The 15,429-nt window shown below is 41.2% G+C and overlaps 1 protein-coding gene across 4 annotated transcripts in view; it reads right to left on the minus strand.

The window, feature by feature from the left end:
• The window catches only part of KIDINS220 (kinase D interacting substrate 220), a 306,588-nt gene that overhangs the window by 126,605 nt on the left and 164,554 nt on the right, over positions 1 to 15,429 (minus strand). For all 4 annotated transcript variants that reach the window (XM_033937373.1, XM_033937372.1, XM_033937370.1 and 1 more), the window contains exons 16-17: positions 14,682 to 14,833; positions 7,178 to 7,467 (exon numbers count right to left, since the gene is read on the minus strand). In XM_033937373.1, the coding sequence (XP_033793264.1) occupies positions 7,178 to 7,467; positions 14,682 to 14,833 (442 nt within the window). The remainder of the gene's footprint in view (positions 1 to 7,177; positions 7,468 to 14,681; positions 14,834 to 15,429) is intronic.

Consider the following 15,429-nt stretch of genomic DNA (forward strand, 5'->3'; position numbering starts at 1 on the left):
ATTGATTGGACCAAGACAGAAAAATGTCGATGATGAAAAAGATGTCTAACCTTCCTCAACATTCGTAAACTAAAAAAACATTTCTTGACCAGATTCCAAAGCTACAATAGGAGGAAGACAGTCCAGTTTTGGACCTAACCACAGAAGTTTAGTTTTAGTTGTATTAAGCTTCATCCGGACAGAAAGAGCCCAGGCTTGAAGTTTGGAAATGCAATGATTTACTTTGGAAACTAAATTGGTAATATCCGAATTGATCTCAATCAGTATAAAGATATCATCTGCATAGGTGAACAGCAATTCCTAAGCTGACAGCTTAAAAGTATTCAGTGTAGTTATATAGAGATTAAATAAAATTGGAGAAAGCAGAGAGGCCTGGGGAACCTCACAAGGAGGCCGCCAGGAATTGGAGATATCACCTTCAATATTCACTGAATAAGAGCGAGACAAAAGAAATTTAGAGAATCAATCCAGAAGAACCTGATGGAGACCTATATCTGAAAGTAAATGAAGTAAAATGTTGTGATGCATTACATCGAATGCAGCAGATAAATCAAACTGGAGCAAAATAGAACATTTATTTTGAAGATGTAATTGTTGAATTTTTGAAAGAAGAGCAATCAATAAGGTTTCAGTACTAAAATTAGAATGAAACCCATGTTGAAACGGCTGGGGTAATGAGAATTTCTCCAAATAATCAGTAAGTTGACCAGCTACAATTGATTCTAACATTTTTGTTAACAAAGGTATATTGGCAATTGGTCAGTAGTGAGAAGAGATAGTAGGATCTAAATCTACTTTTGTTTAGAAAAGGAATAAATGTTATTTGTCCTATGGATTGTGAGAAGTATTCATTTTCCAAAGAGAAATTCAATAAAGTAGTCAACCATGTTATAGCTTGAGACGAAATATTAAGAAATAGATAGATATGATGGAAAAGGATCCAGTGAACATTTACACTTTCTCATCTTTTCACACAGTTTAAAAACTTGAAGTTCAGATACTGGATTAAATGAACACCAATAACGATCAGCTGATATCTCCTCTGTAGAATTTTTGGAATATGTAGGGAGTTATCCAATTTTACCTACGGGAAAAGATTGCCTGATAAGAGAGATTTTATCTTGAAAAAAACAAGCTAAAATATCAGCAGAGGGAGATGAGGATTGGTCAGATTTGGAATCAGAGTTAGTCAAAGAACGCCAAAGTTTAAAAAGGATACCACTCTGGTTATCAGATTAGCTATTTTACAACCATAATAAATTTCTCTTGCTTTTCTAAGTTTGAAATTATATTTTCTAATTGCACATCTCCAGTTTAATTTGTCCAGATCTAAATGAAGTTTTTTTCCATTTCTTTTCTAACTTTCTACAATTTTGTTTTAGGGCTCTATTAAAAGGTAAAAAACACGGTGCATTCCGAGCATAAGAAATGGTTTTAGTAATTACTGGCGCCAAAGAATGATAAACAAGTTCTGTGGAGGATCTCCACTTATGCCAAATCACATTAACAGGATATTCCCTAGGAGAACAAGGGAGGGAAGCTAAAACTTGGGACCATAATCCACACCCGCCAATGTGAGCTGAGGGACAAACATCCACTTCAGCAGAGGGTAATTTGCGCAGTGTCATGTGACAGGCAAAAGAGAATGCTGCCGCCTTGATGCCTGAAGAAGCCACTTCCAAAAGGGGTTTTTGTTTTTTAATATATAATATGCATTCTGCAATCCTGGGAGCCCTTAAACACTACACCTCTATCACTAGGGAAGTTTGTGCGCTGGGTATCCTACACCACGGTAGAATCCACCCGAGGTGTCTCAAAAACTGCTGAAAAGCAGGAGTTAGCGGATAAAGCTTAGATAAAGCTTGAGAGAGCTAGAAAGAACAACTTGGGCATCCTATTGTTCTGTAACCAGACCAAGAAGCTGTGGATGGGATGGAAAAAAAAAAAAAAAAAGAGGACAGCACATTAGAATGGTCCATGACTGAACAATTTGAAGGGGAAAGAGGAGATTCCAATATTTTACTCTTTCAGAACCTCAGCAATAAAATGGTGGACAGAGCCATGCTTAAAAGATCTGCTGTTGGAGGGGTCCTCACTCAGACTCTTAGAGCGTCCATGTTGACCAGTCCCATCAAGGGTATCAGCCGGATCCAAAATAAAAGCAGTGTCAGGAGACAAAAGCGGCATAATATCCATATAGCATAATGCAATTGAGCTCTGCCATAGCCGGAAAAGAGGGCTCCTGAAAAGGGATCTCTGCCACTGGTGCAACTGGTTTAGAAGAAATGTGTGCAACTGCCGGCTATATCCAACGAATTGGGTATGAAGAAAACACTTTCCATAGGAGCTGAAAAAAAGTCAGGTGAAAATTCACACCTTGTCCATTGTAGGGCCCTGCTGAGGTGTCGCACCATGTCAAAAGAGTCCCTAGACTGGGAAAGCAGGCATTTGGCGCCAAACTCCAGATTGGCCTCTGGCCAAGATATTTTTCCAAAATCTAAGATCCAGGCCAGCTCCCCAGCCCTGGAAGACCTGAAGGAAGTGAAGCTTGAAGCTCCCGCCTCCACCCCAGTGTGCTACAGCATGTGGTATATGGTTGCTGATTCGACGCAATCAATGCACACATTCAACAGATTAGGGGCTGGGGAGTCCATCCCAAATGATTGTTAATGAGGCAGAAATTAAACTGAAAAAAAAAAGATCGATAAAAATCTAAGATGGCCGCCGCCAGTGAATTCACAACAAAAATAAAGAAATCTGAAAATAAAAAATAGTCATTTGGGGAGGTGGGAGACCAATCCTTACCCTCAAACTCTGAAAAATGTATTTTACAGAGTCCCACAAACCACCCCCGAAGCTCCCATGGGAAATAATGGAGGTGTACTTATAGTCTGAAGTGCCTGACTGCTAGCTCTGTTATCCCCACGGAAACTCTCCACGTGACTAGGGGTGGAAAACGCAGCCTGTGACCTGAAACCTGGAGAGAAATTTTACTCAGGACGCATACAGCCTGCACTTAAACCCCTGATAGGGTCAGAACGTAAACGAGTAGTAGATCCTGATCGATTTTCAGAGGGTTGTGTTCGTGAGGAGCTAGCTAAAATAAAGTTAGACAAAGCAATGGGGCTGGATGGTGTACATCCAAGGTTGCTGAAGGAATTTAGGGAAGTTCTGGTGGCTCCACTGACCGACCTTTACAATGTGTCTCTAGAGTCGGGAGTGGTACCGGAGGACTGGAGAAGGGCAGATGTGGTCCCTTTCCACAAAAGTGGAAGTAAGGAAGAAGTAGGAAATTACAGGCCAGTAAGTCAGACTTCTGTGGTAAGCAAATTAATGGAAACGCTTTTAAAACAGAGAATGGTGAAGTTTCTGGAATCCTGTGGTTTACAAGACCGGAGGCAACATGGATTTACTATAGGTAGGTCTTGTAAGACAAATCTGATCAATTTCTTTGACTGGGTAACCATAGAATTGGATAGAGGGAGTGCACTAGATGTGGTGTATTTAGATTTTAGCAAAGCTGACAGATGCCCTCCGATATGAGGAGGGGAAGCTGTTGTCCAGGCGTCATTGCTGCTTCTTGTAGGCTGAGCCACGGGAGCCCACTGGTTGCTTGAACCTGTAACCACCAATTCTCTGTCTGGACCCCTGAAAGGGTCTCTGAGAAGAGTAACTGGAGGGAAATTGGCGAATCTCCTGGAGGCACGAAAACTGCCTCTGCGCCCCCCAGCCTCTGCCTCTACTTCTGAGAAGAGTAACTGGAGGGATCTCCTGGAGGCACGAAAACTGCCTCTGCTGCCCACAGCAGAATGACAGCTCTTGCTGTCTGAGAGGGATTTGGGAAGGTGATTTGTCACACTTGCCATGAGGAAGTCCAGGCCTTTGCCAAAAAGGATCTGCCATTTAAAGGGTAATCTGCTGAGAGTAGCCTTGGAGGCAGAGTCACCCACCCATTCAGCGGGCAGAAATGGAGTAAGGTGAAACCTTACTCAGGATTCTGATGATGCCATAATGAGCAATGGCCACATAATCCACTCCCTCCTTAAACATGTGGTGACAGACGTTCCCAAAGTCTGAGGAGCTGGACCACAGTCTGGTATGACAGGCCCATGCTATGAAGAAGGCAGCTTCTGCAGCTTTGATACCCAAAGCCAGTGCTTTAAACTGTCTTAAGAATCATGTCCACCTTACAGTCCTGTATATCCTTGGATGTGCTTAGTCACTTGCACTACTGCAGAATCCACTTTTGGCTACATAAACAGCTATTGGAAGCCTGGAGCCATAGGATAGAGCCTAGACATAGCCTTGGTCACCTTCAGAGAGCCTATAGGTGACTCCTATTGGTCAGTGACTAGGGAGGTGATATCCGGATGAGCAGGAAAAAAGGATGTCTGTGCATTATTGCCACTCATAATGGAGAACTGAGAGATGGAGGGCTGCTGGGCCTCAAGCTTCAATGCAGAGTGTCAAAAATGGCATGTGAAATGGAAGCTGATTTGAAAAGGTGATAACTGAGGAATCATCAATGTGATCCGCAGCCACTCCTGCCACCTGACTTCCAGACCTCGAAAGGAATCCCAAATCATCCACAGACGCAGAGGAGCAAGGAAATAATAAGGGCATGGAAAGAGACTTCCAATCATCCCAGTTCTGCTCCTAAGAATCACCGATACTGGGAGCCAATGTGGTATGAGGTGGAGATGCCTGCTTGGGAGAATGATCCCCCCCCCCACCGAGGTGGAGTCAGCGCACCCGTAGGCAGAACAGCGCTTCCTGGACCTATTAAATAGACTGACAAAGTCAGAAAAGCCTTGCACCAGAAGCACCGAGGATCCCTATAAGACTCCAGGACTGGAGAATCAGGCTCTCTTCCATCATTGCACGCTTGTATTTCACCCCTTATTACCCACGGTCTCCAAGTGGGATCTCTTCACCGCAGACTAGGATTTCCAGACTTCTGGGGGTTCTAACATCATAGAGAACTTATTAGAGACTGAGTCCAAAGCTCCCACCCTTCCTCCCATATCCCATGGCACGGGGAACACAGCCACGCCTCAGCAGGTACATCTGCGCAAAAAACACAGGGGGAAAGTCTGACTTGGGGCATCCATTATAGATTATCCCTAGGCAAAATGAGGGGTTTTGAGGCAGAAAATAGAACTTAGAAAAAAATTGCTAAAAAAACCCAAGATGGCCACTGCCAGAAAATATATGTAAAAAACGGCCATTGAAGCCAAACCGAAAAATAAAAAAAGTGATTTAGGGGTTTTGGAGATGAGGGAACCTAACCCCAGAAGCTCTCAAAACTGAATTTTTTAACCCCCCCTCCCCAATTTTCCCCATAGGGAATAATGGGAGTACTCAAGGTGATTTCCGGTACCCGTCAACTTAAATCAGCCTCCCTGCACGGAAAAGATTTCTGCCTCAGAGATAGCTCAGTACAAGTCTGTCAATGGAGATCTTCTGAATGCCGATCGAGTGGACCTCAACCATGGACTCGCACCCTGAAATCCGTGCGACGCGTTGGGGGAAGAAACTTCGCAATATCAAAGAAGAGACAAGTTAATCTAATCATGTTTTTTTTAATGGGTATAACTTATGGGCAGACTGGATGGACCGTTCAGATCTTTATCTGCCGTCATTTACTATGTTAATAGCTCCCTGATACCCAGAGGGTTGTTACATAGGGGCCCCACAGTCTGCTTTCAAGCTTCTGACAAACCAGCAGGTGAGAAACTTCCAGGAAAACGGACCCTAAACTCCTGAAGTGACACAAAGCAGGCTGGCCCCACAGGTACTTGATGAGATTGGCTTGGGTGCAGCAGTCCATCCACACAGGAATATGTCCTTTTCCAAGCAAAGTAATATCAAGAAGGGGACCTCCGAGCACAGAAGCCACATAGAAAAAATTTTGAATACAGATGGAAAAACACCTGAAGAACAACAAAAAGAAGCAGAGCAGATCAGAACACACCTTCTGAGTTTGCTTGATAACTTTCCATTTTATTAGTACATTGTTCACCAGGGGTATACTCAAGCAGTGTAGAATCACTACTATAAACTAACTGAGCCACCAACTGCCAATCTCTTGATGGTGTAACTAGCTTACACAGTATACTCCATTTAAGCGCATGTCAGATTAGCATTGGAATGCTCCATTCCCAAATTTTTTCCATTCATTTTACTTCAGTTTGGCACACTAGCAATAAGAACACATTTTATTTAAATGCAACAAAATGATTGGCTTCTTTGACAGTATCACTATATTTAGGTATACTATTTCACAGTAGCTGAACATCAAGAAGCTGGAAGCCAATGTGGGGTGGTCCTGGCTCTCTCCTCTCTTTTCCTCAATGGCTCACAGTGTTGTGATATGCAGCTGCCTGGGTCACGTGATATTTGTACTCACAAAGCTGGGAGTAAATAAGGGAGATGCTGGTTTCCCTGCTCTTTCCTTCTTCACCCTAGGGGGCATGCAACATTGGCTATGTGCAAGTTAAACTTTGGTATGAAGCCCCTGCACTTAACCAGAGTGTATTGTACATTCATGGTGTCTGACACAATGCAGCTTGCTGCTTCTCCCTTGAAAGAGTAGTGCAGTTGCTGTGTTAGTCCACCTTAGAGGTAAATAAATAAGAAGGAAAGAAAGAAAGAGAAAATGGTACCCTTTTTATTGGACTAACTAAATACATTGATTAACTAGCTTTAGAAGGTCAGGACAATATGGCTTTGTCACATTCTGATCACTCATTCATCTCTCTCTCTGCTTCCTCTTCGCTTGCTCTACCTTTCCCCTTGATAGTTTGGAATGCTTTTTTTGTTTCATATATATTCTGATATTGTCATTTTTTTTTAACCTATACTGTCCTGACCTGTCAAAAATGTATTTAGTTAGTCCAACAAAAAAGGTGTCATCTTGTTTTTGTTTTGTGTTATTCTATTTACGAATTCTTCAAAGAGTGAGAGATTTGCCTCTCTTTATACATACAATTAAAGAGACCACACCTGGGGTCACCTGAATAAAAGCACTAAATATTAATTACTCAGTTGCTGGAGCAATCCAAGCTCATACAACATATTTAGAATCCTGCCCAGTAGAACAACAGACCATAATTAGATAACTTGCAAAAATTTTATTAATAATTGTATGTAACTATATATGTTGACAAATACTTACTTTCATAAACCCTTCACTTTTTAATTTATGAAGTTTAGAAGCAGCGTTATGAAGACGTTTTCTCTGAGAATTCAAGATGGAATCCATCACTTGCCACCATGTATGGCAATTCAAAACAAAAGCCAGCCCAACAACACATGCAACTGATATCAGAATGGCATTCACTGTCATGTTCTTGGCATCCACTTTAAAAATGGCCAGCAAAGTAATACCAGCGATAATGCAGCCCAGAATAAAAATAAAAATAACAAAGGAGGGGAGACAGCAAGTCTTCTTCCATTTCTTTTTACCTGTAAAAACAAAAAATACAAACAGTTTATTTTAATGTACCATACCTATCAATAACAGCTTTATTTCTGGAAATCCCAAAGGAGTGCTGACAGCAGGAGCTGCCTCCTGGTGGTGGATAAAGGGACCAGGGCTGTATTTAAACCATTGATAAACAAGGCATGTGCTTATAATCCAAACATTTGGGGGAAGGGGTGGCTTCTCAGATATGCCATAATTTGGCCCTACACACAAAGTAAACTAATGTCATCAGTTGTGGTATCAGCCTGTGCCATGTACTTGTATACCAATGTCACTAGATGTCAGCCTGTGTTGGCCCCCATCTATCTGCTGGAGTCTTCTAGCTCCCAAATAAACTTATAGCAACTGAAGGCTCAGAAAGTAGTGAGCAGCCTTAAAGATGCCAGGAGTTTTAAAGACTAGAACCTGGTATGAAAAGAGTCATGCGAATATGCTTTCTGGGATCTGGGACTGTTTTAAAGCCCCTATTATAGTGATATAAGTATTTTGTTATTTGTATACCACTTATATCCTAAGTGGTTTACATTAATCAGGTTCTCAGAGGTGGTTTTTCTTTCCTTTTTTTTTTTTTTTTCAGACATGGAGGCTCATGTGTTTGTGGGGAGTTAAACTATTGGCCTCTTTTACAAAGCCGCGCAGCAAAGGCCCTGAAGCCCTTTAAATCTCTATGGGCTTCGGGGCTATTAGTGCAGAGCAGCCACTAGCACAGCTTTGTAAAAGAGGCCATATATTTTTTTGGTTGTGGGGAGCACAATATACTTGTTTACCTAGTGAACAGCAAAAGGTTAGCTCTGCCCTTGTGAGCAGGAATTTGGACTAGTGGCTTCCAAGGAGAAACCATTTAATTATGTACGTGTGTTTTAAAAAGAGGAGAAAACAGTTAACAAATGGCTCATGTGTTGCTGTGAGAAGGTGAGAGAGCTGTTTCTACAATATAATGTTGTAATGGATGGTGTTTGTTTTTTCCTAAGAAAGGCACACACTCTGATTTATAGACTTTTACCAATTACCAATTAGCAAGTTAGTTTACAACGTGACATAATCAGGCTCGAGAAATGGGCATCAACACGGCAGATGAGGTTCAACATGGATAAGTGTAAAGTGATGCATGTCGGTATCAAAAATCTCAAGCACGAGTACAGGATGTCCGGGGTGGTACTTAGAGAGACCTCCCAGGAAAGGGACTTGGGAGTTCTGATCGACAAGTCGATGAAGCCTTCCATACAATGTGCGGCGGTGGCGAAAAGGGCGAATAGAATGCTAGGAATGATAAAGAAGGGGATCACAAACAGATCGGAGAAGGTTATCGTGCCACTGTACCGGACCATGGTGCGCCCTCACCTGGAGTACTGCGTACAGCACTGGTCGCCATACATGAAGAAGGACATGGTACTACTTGAAATGGTCCAGAGAAGAGCGACGAAGATGGGTTAGGGGTTTGGAGGAGCTGCCGTATAGCGAAAGATTAGAGAAACTGGGCCTCTTCTCCCTTGAACAGAGGGACATGATTGAGAAGGGACATGATCGAAACATTCAAAGTACTGAAGGGGATAGACTTAGTAGATAAAGACAGGTTGTTCACCCTCTCCAAGGTGGGGAGAACAAGAGGGCACTCTCTAAAGATGAAAGGGGATAGATTCCGTACGAACAAAAGGAAGTTCTTCTTCACCCAGAGAGTGGTGGAAAACTGGAACGCTCTTCCGGAGTCTGTCATAGAAGAAAACACCCTCCAGGGATTCAAGACAAAGTTAGACAAGTTCCTGCTGAACAAGGATGTACCCTGATAGGGATAGTCTCAGTCAGGGCACTGGACTTTGACCAGAGGGCCGCGAGCGGACTGCTGGGCATGATGGACCACTGGTCTGACCCAGCAGCGGCAATTCTTATGTTCTTAAATGAAGAACACATCTGATCCAAGCCCAACACGGTAGAGAGTCAGCAGTGGTCCAAACTCATAAAATAGTCTTTTTAGCCAGCACCAACGCCTTCCGCCCAAAAAGCCTAGTAAAAGGGCATCAAGTCTGAAAGCCTCATATTTATCCAAGAGGAAGCTTGTTGGCAAAAAAGCAATACTGCAACCCAAAGGGTTTCTAAATATCGAACTACTCGTTTCCAGAATGCATTGACTATCAGACAACCCCAGAAATCATGGAAGAAAGAGCTCACTCCCAATCCGCATTTCAGGCAACAAGATGAGACAGTCAATCCAGTTTTAAATAGTCATTCACGGGCAAAATAGGCTCGATGCAGGACCCAAAATTGACATTCCCACAACTCAGAACTCACCAACAGAGTAGGGAAATGTTTAAAAAGATGATGAAAATCTAGATCATTTGGTGAAATACCAAGTTCTGGTTCCCATTTGCTACAGAGCACCTTCCAAGACTTCCCGAAAGAGATTGTGTACAATTCTTTATATAACAAAGATACGGTGAGACCCTCATCTACAAACCGGTCAAAAAAAGTCTGTAACTTTATACCCAGATTCAGGCCTAGGCCTCTCGCATCTAGAGATTGCACATAATGCTGCAGTTGAAAAGCAAAATAATCATGGGCTGATATTCCCTCTCTTTGCTGGAACTTCCACCAGGGTTACACGGAACCATCCACCTGTAAAACACATGAGTAAACAAAGTCAAACCCAGTTAGGCCCATCTTCCAAAACAGGTCTCCTGGCCTGGTAAAAAAATGAAGATTCCCCTGAAAGGGTGACTGATCAGAAGTGTGAGGTCCCAACAAGCAGTGGAACCAAGACTCTACAAGTGTCTTGTAGAGACCCCAACATCACACTGCAGTGTAGATGACCAGGAAAGGAAGATGGCGGTACATGAAAGAGCAAGTACAAATGCCAAGGATGGTAATATGCCAGCTCATAATCAAAGCAGGCAAAAGTGTTCTGACCCAAAATTCAATCCCCAAGATATTGGAATAAACAAGCCCGATTATATCGTTGAACGTCCAGAATACCAAACCCGACATGTCTCCAGGACCCCAACAAAAATCTAAACGCCATTCGAGACTTTTCCTCACCCCCCCCCCCTCAATAAATTTAGAAAGAAACTTATACAAGGCAACAACCTGATACACATAAAGCCATTTCGGGAAAATTCATGTTTAATAAATGAATTTTACCATGCAAGGAGACAGGAAAAAGTTTCCAACTCTCAAAATGCATCCAGGTGTACTCCATCAACAGTGCCAAATTTACCTCTAAGACTTGAGGTGGAAAGTGTTAATTGAACCTCTAGATATTGGAAAGATCTATCCGTCCACTTCAAAGGAAATGGGCCCTCCCATCAATCTTGAACTTCCCTGGATATAGCAAGGGCCAACGATTTATCAAAATTCAGCCAAAACCCAGAAAAATCACCATATGCACTAAATGCTTCTACACTTCTCCCTCCATATTCGCTAGGGGATTAACAGACCCGCAAATACAGAAAAACCGCAAATAATTTTTTCATATGTTACTTGTTGTTTTCTATTAAAAAACCATCGTGAATATGGTGAAACCGCGAATAATATGGTGGGAGACAAGTCCTAATTGATTCCAAATTACTGGTCTGAAGTAAGAAAGTAGATGAACTACCAATGAGATTTCTGTTAATTTTAATTCCTTGATTTTCCATTCCCAGTGGTATTTGAATTTGTTTCTCCCTTTAATGAGGATTATTCAAAAGTTTATATGCATTTAATTTGTAAATGAGATATTTTTCTTTTCTTATGAATTGGGAGAACTTTTGTTTTGTTCAATGAACTTATATTGTTGAAATTATGATAAATGCTTAAATAAATATGAAAAACAAAAACATGGTGGGAGACCTGGCCTGTTCCTGAAGGAGAGGAAAAACACGGTGAAGAAAGTGCTGGGAATCAGCTATTTTCTCTGTAAACGCTTGGAATCAGCGATTTCTCTATGCAAGTTGATGTAATTTTGGGGGAGGAGCCAGCAAGCTAAAAACTGTGAATAATCGAAACCGTGAAAATGGAGGGAGAAGTGTATCAAGTTCTTTAAACAAGACTGTTGGTCAGTCAGATGAGCAAGGTCGTCCGCAAAAGCTGAAAGTTCAAACTCATGTAAGCCTACTCGAACCCCCTTTATGTCCGGATTCTGCATAATGTCCCGAATCAGGGGATCCAAAGTAACGACAAACAAAAGGGGGGACAGCGGGCAACCCTAACAGGTGCCCCTCCTGATCTCAAAGGACCGGGACAAAACTCTGTTGACCCATATAGAAGACAAAGGGTCGGAATATAAAGCCGCGATGACATTGAAGAAAAATCCCCCGAAGCCATATTTCTGCAACGATGCAAACAAAAAATTCCAGGAGACCCGATCGAAAGCCTTCAGTTCTTTGTTCTAAAACTTTGCTATTACATCTACAACTAGTTCAAAATGCAACAGTAAGACTCATATACAGACTATGGAAATTTGAACACGTACAGCCCTACCATATTAAACTACACTGGCTGCCCATAACCACAAAGATCAAGTTTAAATTAGTCATCACTGCCTTTAAGATCCTGACAGGCAACTCGCTCAACTACCTAACAGAGTTGGCCATCCTTCTGCAGCTCACCTTCAACAGATATTCCACCAGAAATCTTTTCCACTTAAAATTCCCAGCATGCAACAATATAAAGTTTCCCACATCAAATAGCAAAATGCTGGAATCAGCTATCACTTACACTATGATCTTGTGACCACTATTTCAGATTCATAAAACTTTTAAAATAATTTCTGCACCAAGACAGGTAGCCAACCCTAAAGTAACTGAAATAGTAATTGTTAAAGTTCATTTCTAAACTGTCTAACGCAACTCCTGGGACATAGCGATGAGGCAATGATGACCTACAACTATGTATTTGTAACTATGACCTAACTGTATTAGTAACTGTACTGATCTACCTCTACTAGTCAACTCTACTGAATGTCCGTATCAAACTGTTCATTTTAACTTCCTGGGTAACTGACTAAGCCTCTTGTAATTTAAACCGACCTTGAACTGAATAATAATAATAATTTTAATAATTTTATTCTTATATACCGCCATACCCGGCGAGTTCTAGGTGGTTTACATCAGTTAGATTGGGATCCGCGTTGACAGCAGATTTACAACAATTTATCAGCTATATAACAAATTTTAACCGAACTTGATAGAGGAGGGGGGGAGATTGGGGAGGTCGGGAGTAGAGAAGCTATCATGGAGGAGGAGAAGAGCAGGGGGCGAATTAGGGGGGGCGAGGTGTACTGAAAATTGGGGGGCCTTTAGGGGTCTTGTTCATTGAATAGGTAAGTTTTGAGTGATTTTCTGAAGCCGAGGTAAGTGAGGGACTCGAGTATCATTTGGGCAAGCCATGAGTTCAGCTTGGCTGCTTGGAAGGCGAAGGTTTTGTCTAGGAATCTTTTGAGGTGACAAAGTTTTAGCGAGGGGAAGGCGAACAGCTGAATTCTATGGGATTTCTTGTTTGTGTAGTACCGGTTAAAATGAGGATTGATGTAACTTGGAGATGAACCATTTACCGATTTGTAGCAGAAGCATGCGAATTTAAAAATAACTAGATTCGAATGGCAGCCAGTGAAGTTGGTGGTAAAAGGGGGTGACGTGTTCCCATTTCTTTAGGCCGAGATGAGACGCACGGCGGTATTTTGGATTATTTTTAGTCTCCTGGTAGTTTTCTTTGTGGCGTTAAGGTAAATGATGTTGCAGTAGTCAAGAATGCTGAGGATGGAAGATTGTACAAGTAGGCGGAAAGAAGTGTCGTCGAAGTATTTTTTTATGGTGTGTAGCTTCCAAAGTACGGAGAAGCTTTTCCTGACAGTGAGGTCAGTTTGGTTTTCTAAGGATAAGTTTTTGTCCAGTGTGACTCCCAGAATTTTTAGGGTGGGTTCGAGGGGGTAAGTTGTTTCTTTCAGTTGAATTGTAGTGTCCTTGATTTTGTCATTGGGGGTGGCTAAGAAGAATTTTGATTTGTCAGGATTGAGTTTCAGTCTGAAAGATAGCATCCAGAGTTCAATCTGGTTGAGAATGTTTGTAGTGTAGTCAAGTAGTTCTTGTGAGAAATTGGTTAGGGGGATAGTTATTGTGATGTCATCTGCATATATGAAAAATTTGAGCTTGAGGTTACGTAGGAGGTTACCTAGGGAATAGGTAAGGTGGAATAGAAAATCTGATTAACATTAACATAACATGGAAGATTCATCATAGCAGTGGGAGGTTGTTATGGCAATGGCTGTTTTTGAGCAATTTAGATGCATCTAATCACAAATTTTTTTCAGTTAATTCCAAACAAAGTTCCATACAGAGTTAATTCCATACAAAGAATACCACATGGTACTACAGGTGATACGGATTTCAATATTACAGTCAATAGGCAGATCGACTTCAATCTGAGCAAATCGTGTTGGAAGGATGGGGAGGCACATGGTATCCCTAACTCTTAGATATGTGGTATATATAATAGCGTGTGCTAAAATGCCACGTGCGCTAGCCGCTACCGCCTCCTCTTGAGCAGGCGGTAGTTTTTCGGCTAGTGTGCGCTAATCCAATGCATGCGCTAAAAACGCTAGCACATCTTTGTAAAAGGAGCCCTATATCCCTGGAAGACAGGGATTTACCTTTTATTCAATCCACAAAGTATATATATGGCTAGATTATCTACTGAATTATTTTCAAACATGAAGACTGAGGGCCTAGAAACTATGTTTACCATGCTATGTTTTGCTGAACTGTGCTCGCCTTGCTATGTCTCACCATGCCATGTTTTATCATATCTTATTTTTGCCATGCTTTGTAAACTTTGTTTTGCCATCTTTATCAGATTGTGATAGATTGTGAGCCCGCCGGAACAGACAGGGAAAAATGCTTGAGTACCTGAATAAATACATGTAAACCATTCTGAGCTCCTCTGGGAGAACGGTATAGTAAAATAAATAAATAAATAGAAAAACTTTTTGGCATGTTATCATGCGCTAATAAGTTTAGAACTTGGGTTTATCCAAGGGAGGAGTTTATGTGAGATTAAAACCAGACCTTTATCATGATAGGGTCTTTAGGGAGTTTTTAAGTAAAATGGCATGGTAGCCATGTTAGTACACTTTTAAAGTTAATATATAGAAATAAAACAAAACAAAAGATTTTTTTTTAAAAGGATGTTGTAAAACAACATTCTACTAAAAAGTCACTGGTGCTACCTTGTGTCTCTTCAGTCTTGAAAACGCGAAACAACCTTGTGGCTAGGAAACCAAATTCTCTTTCACAAGCATCAGAAAGGGTTGCAAGCATTTCAGCCATTGACGTTTCTCCTCCTACACTCGATAGTCTATTATAATCAGTAAACAGAAACCTTTGGGAAGAAGAAAAGAACAAAACAAGCATGAAAGAGATAATTGTATTTCAAAGATATTATAAGGGCCATTTTCAAAGTCACTTAACGCCTAAACTGGACTGTGTGCAAACTGCCTTCCATAATCCAATTAAAACTCATGTAGGTTTTGACAGCCCATACATACACCTTTAGCTAGGTTAAAAATAGACATCCTAGAAAGGGGTTGTTTAGGTGAGAAGAGAGGGAAGCAGCAGGTATACATGAGATTTTCAAATATAGGTAAAATACCTTTTTTACTTTTGAACATTTTTTTTTATAGAACTTTTGTATTATCTTCCCTGACTCACTTCCCATACAAACAACAGTTGCAAAATACAAGGGTTATTTTCAGTACACATACCTCTTATACTAGTTATTTGTCAAAGAAGAATTAAAAATGTAGCTCCTCTTTGAAAATTAGCTACAGAGTGCTCACATTAAAAAGTAACTATACAGTTTGCAACACTGTCAAAAGAGAGATAGTTGGATATAGTTAGTAGGGTTTGATGCTGATCAAGAAAATTCCCCAAATAAACTATTTTTTACACTGTACTTCAATGTAATCTACATAGTTT

Source organism: Geotrypetes seraphini, chromosome 3 (assembly GCF_902459505.1).
Source record: "Geotrypetes seraphini chromosome 3, aGeoSer1.1, whole genome shotgun sequence".
NCBI lineage: Eukaryota > Metazoa > Chordata > Amphibia > Gymnophiona > Dermophiidae > Geotrypetes > Geotrypetes seraphini.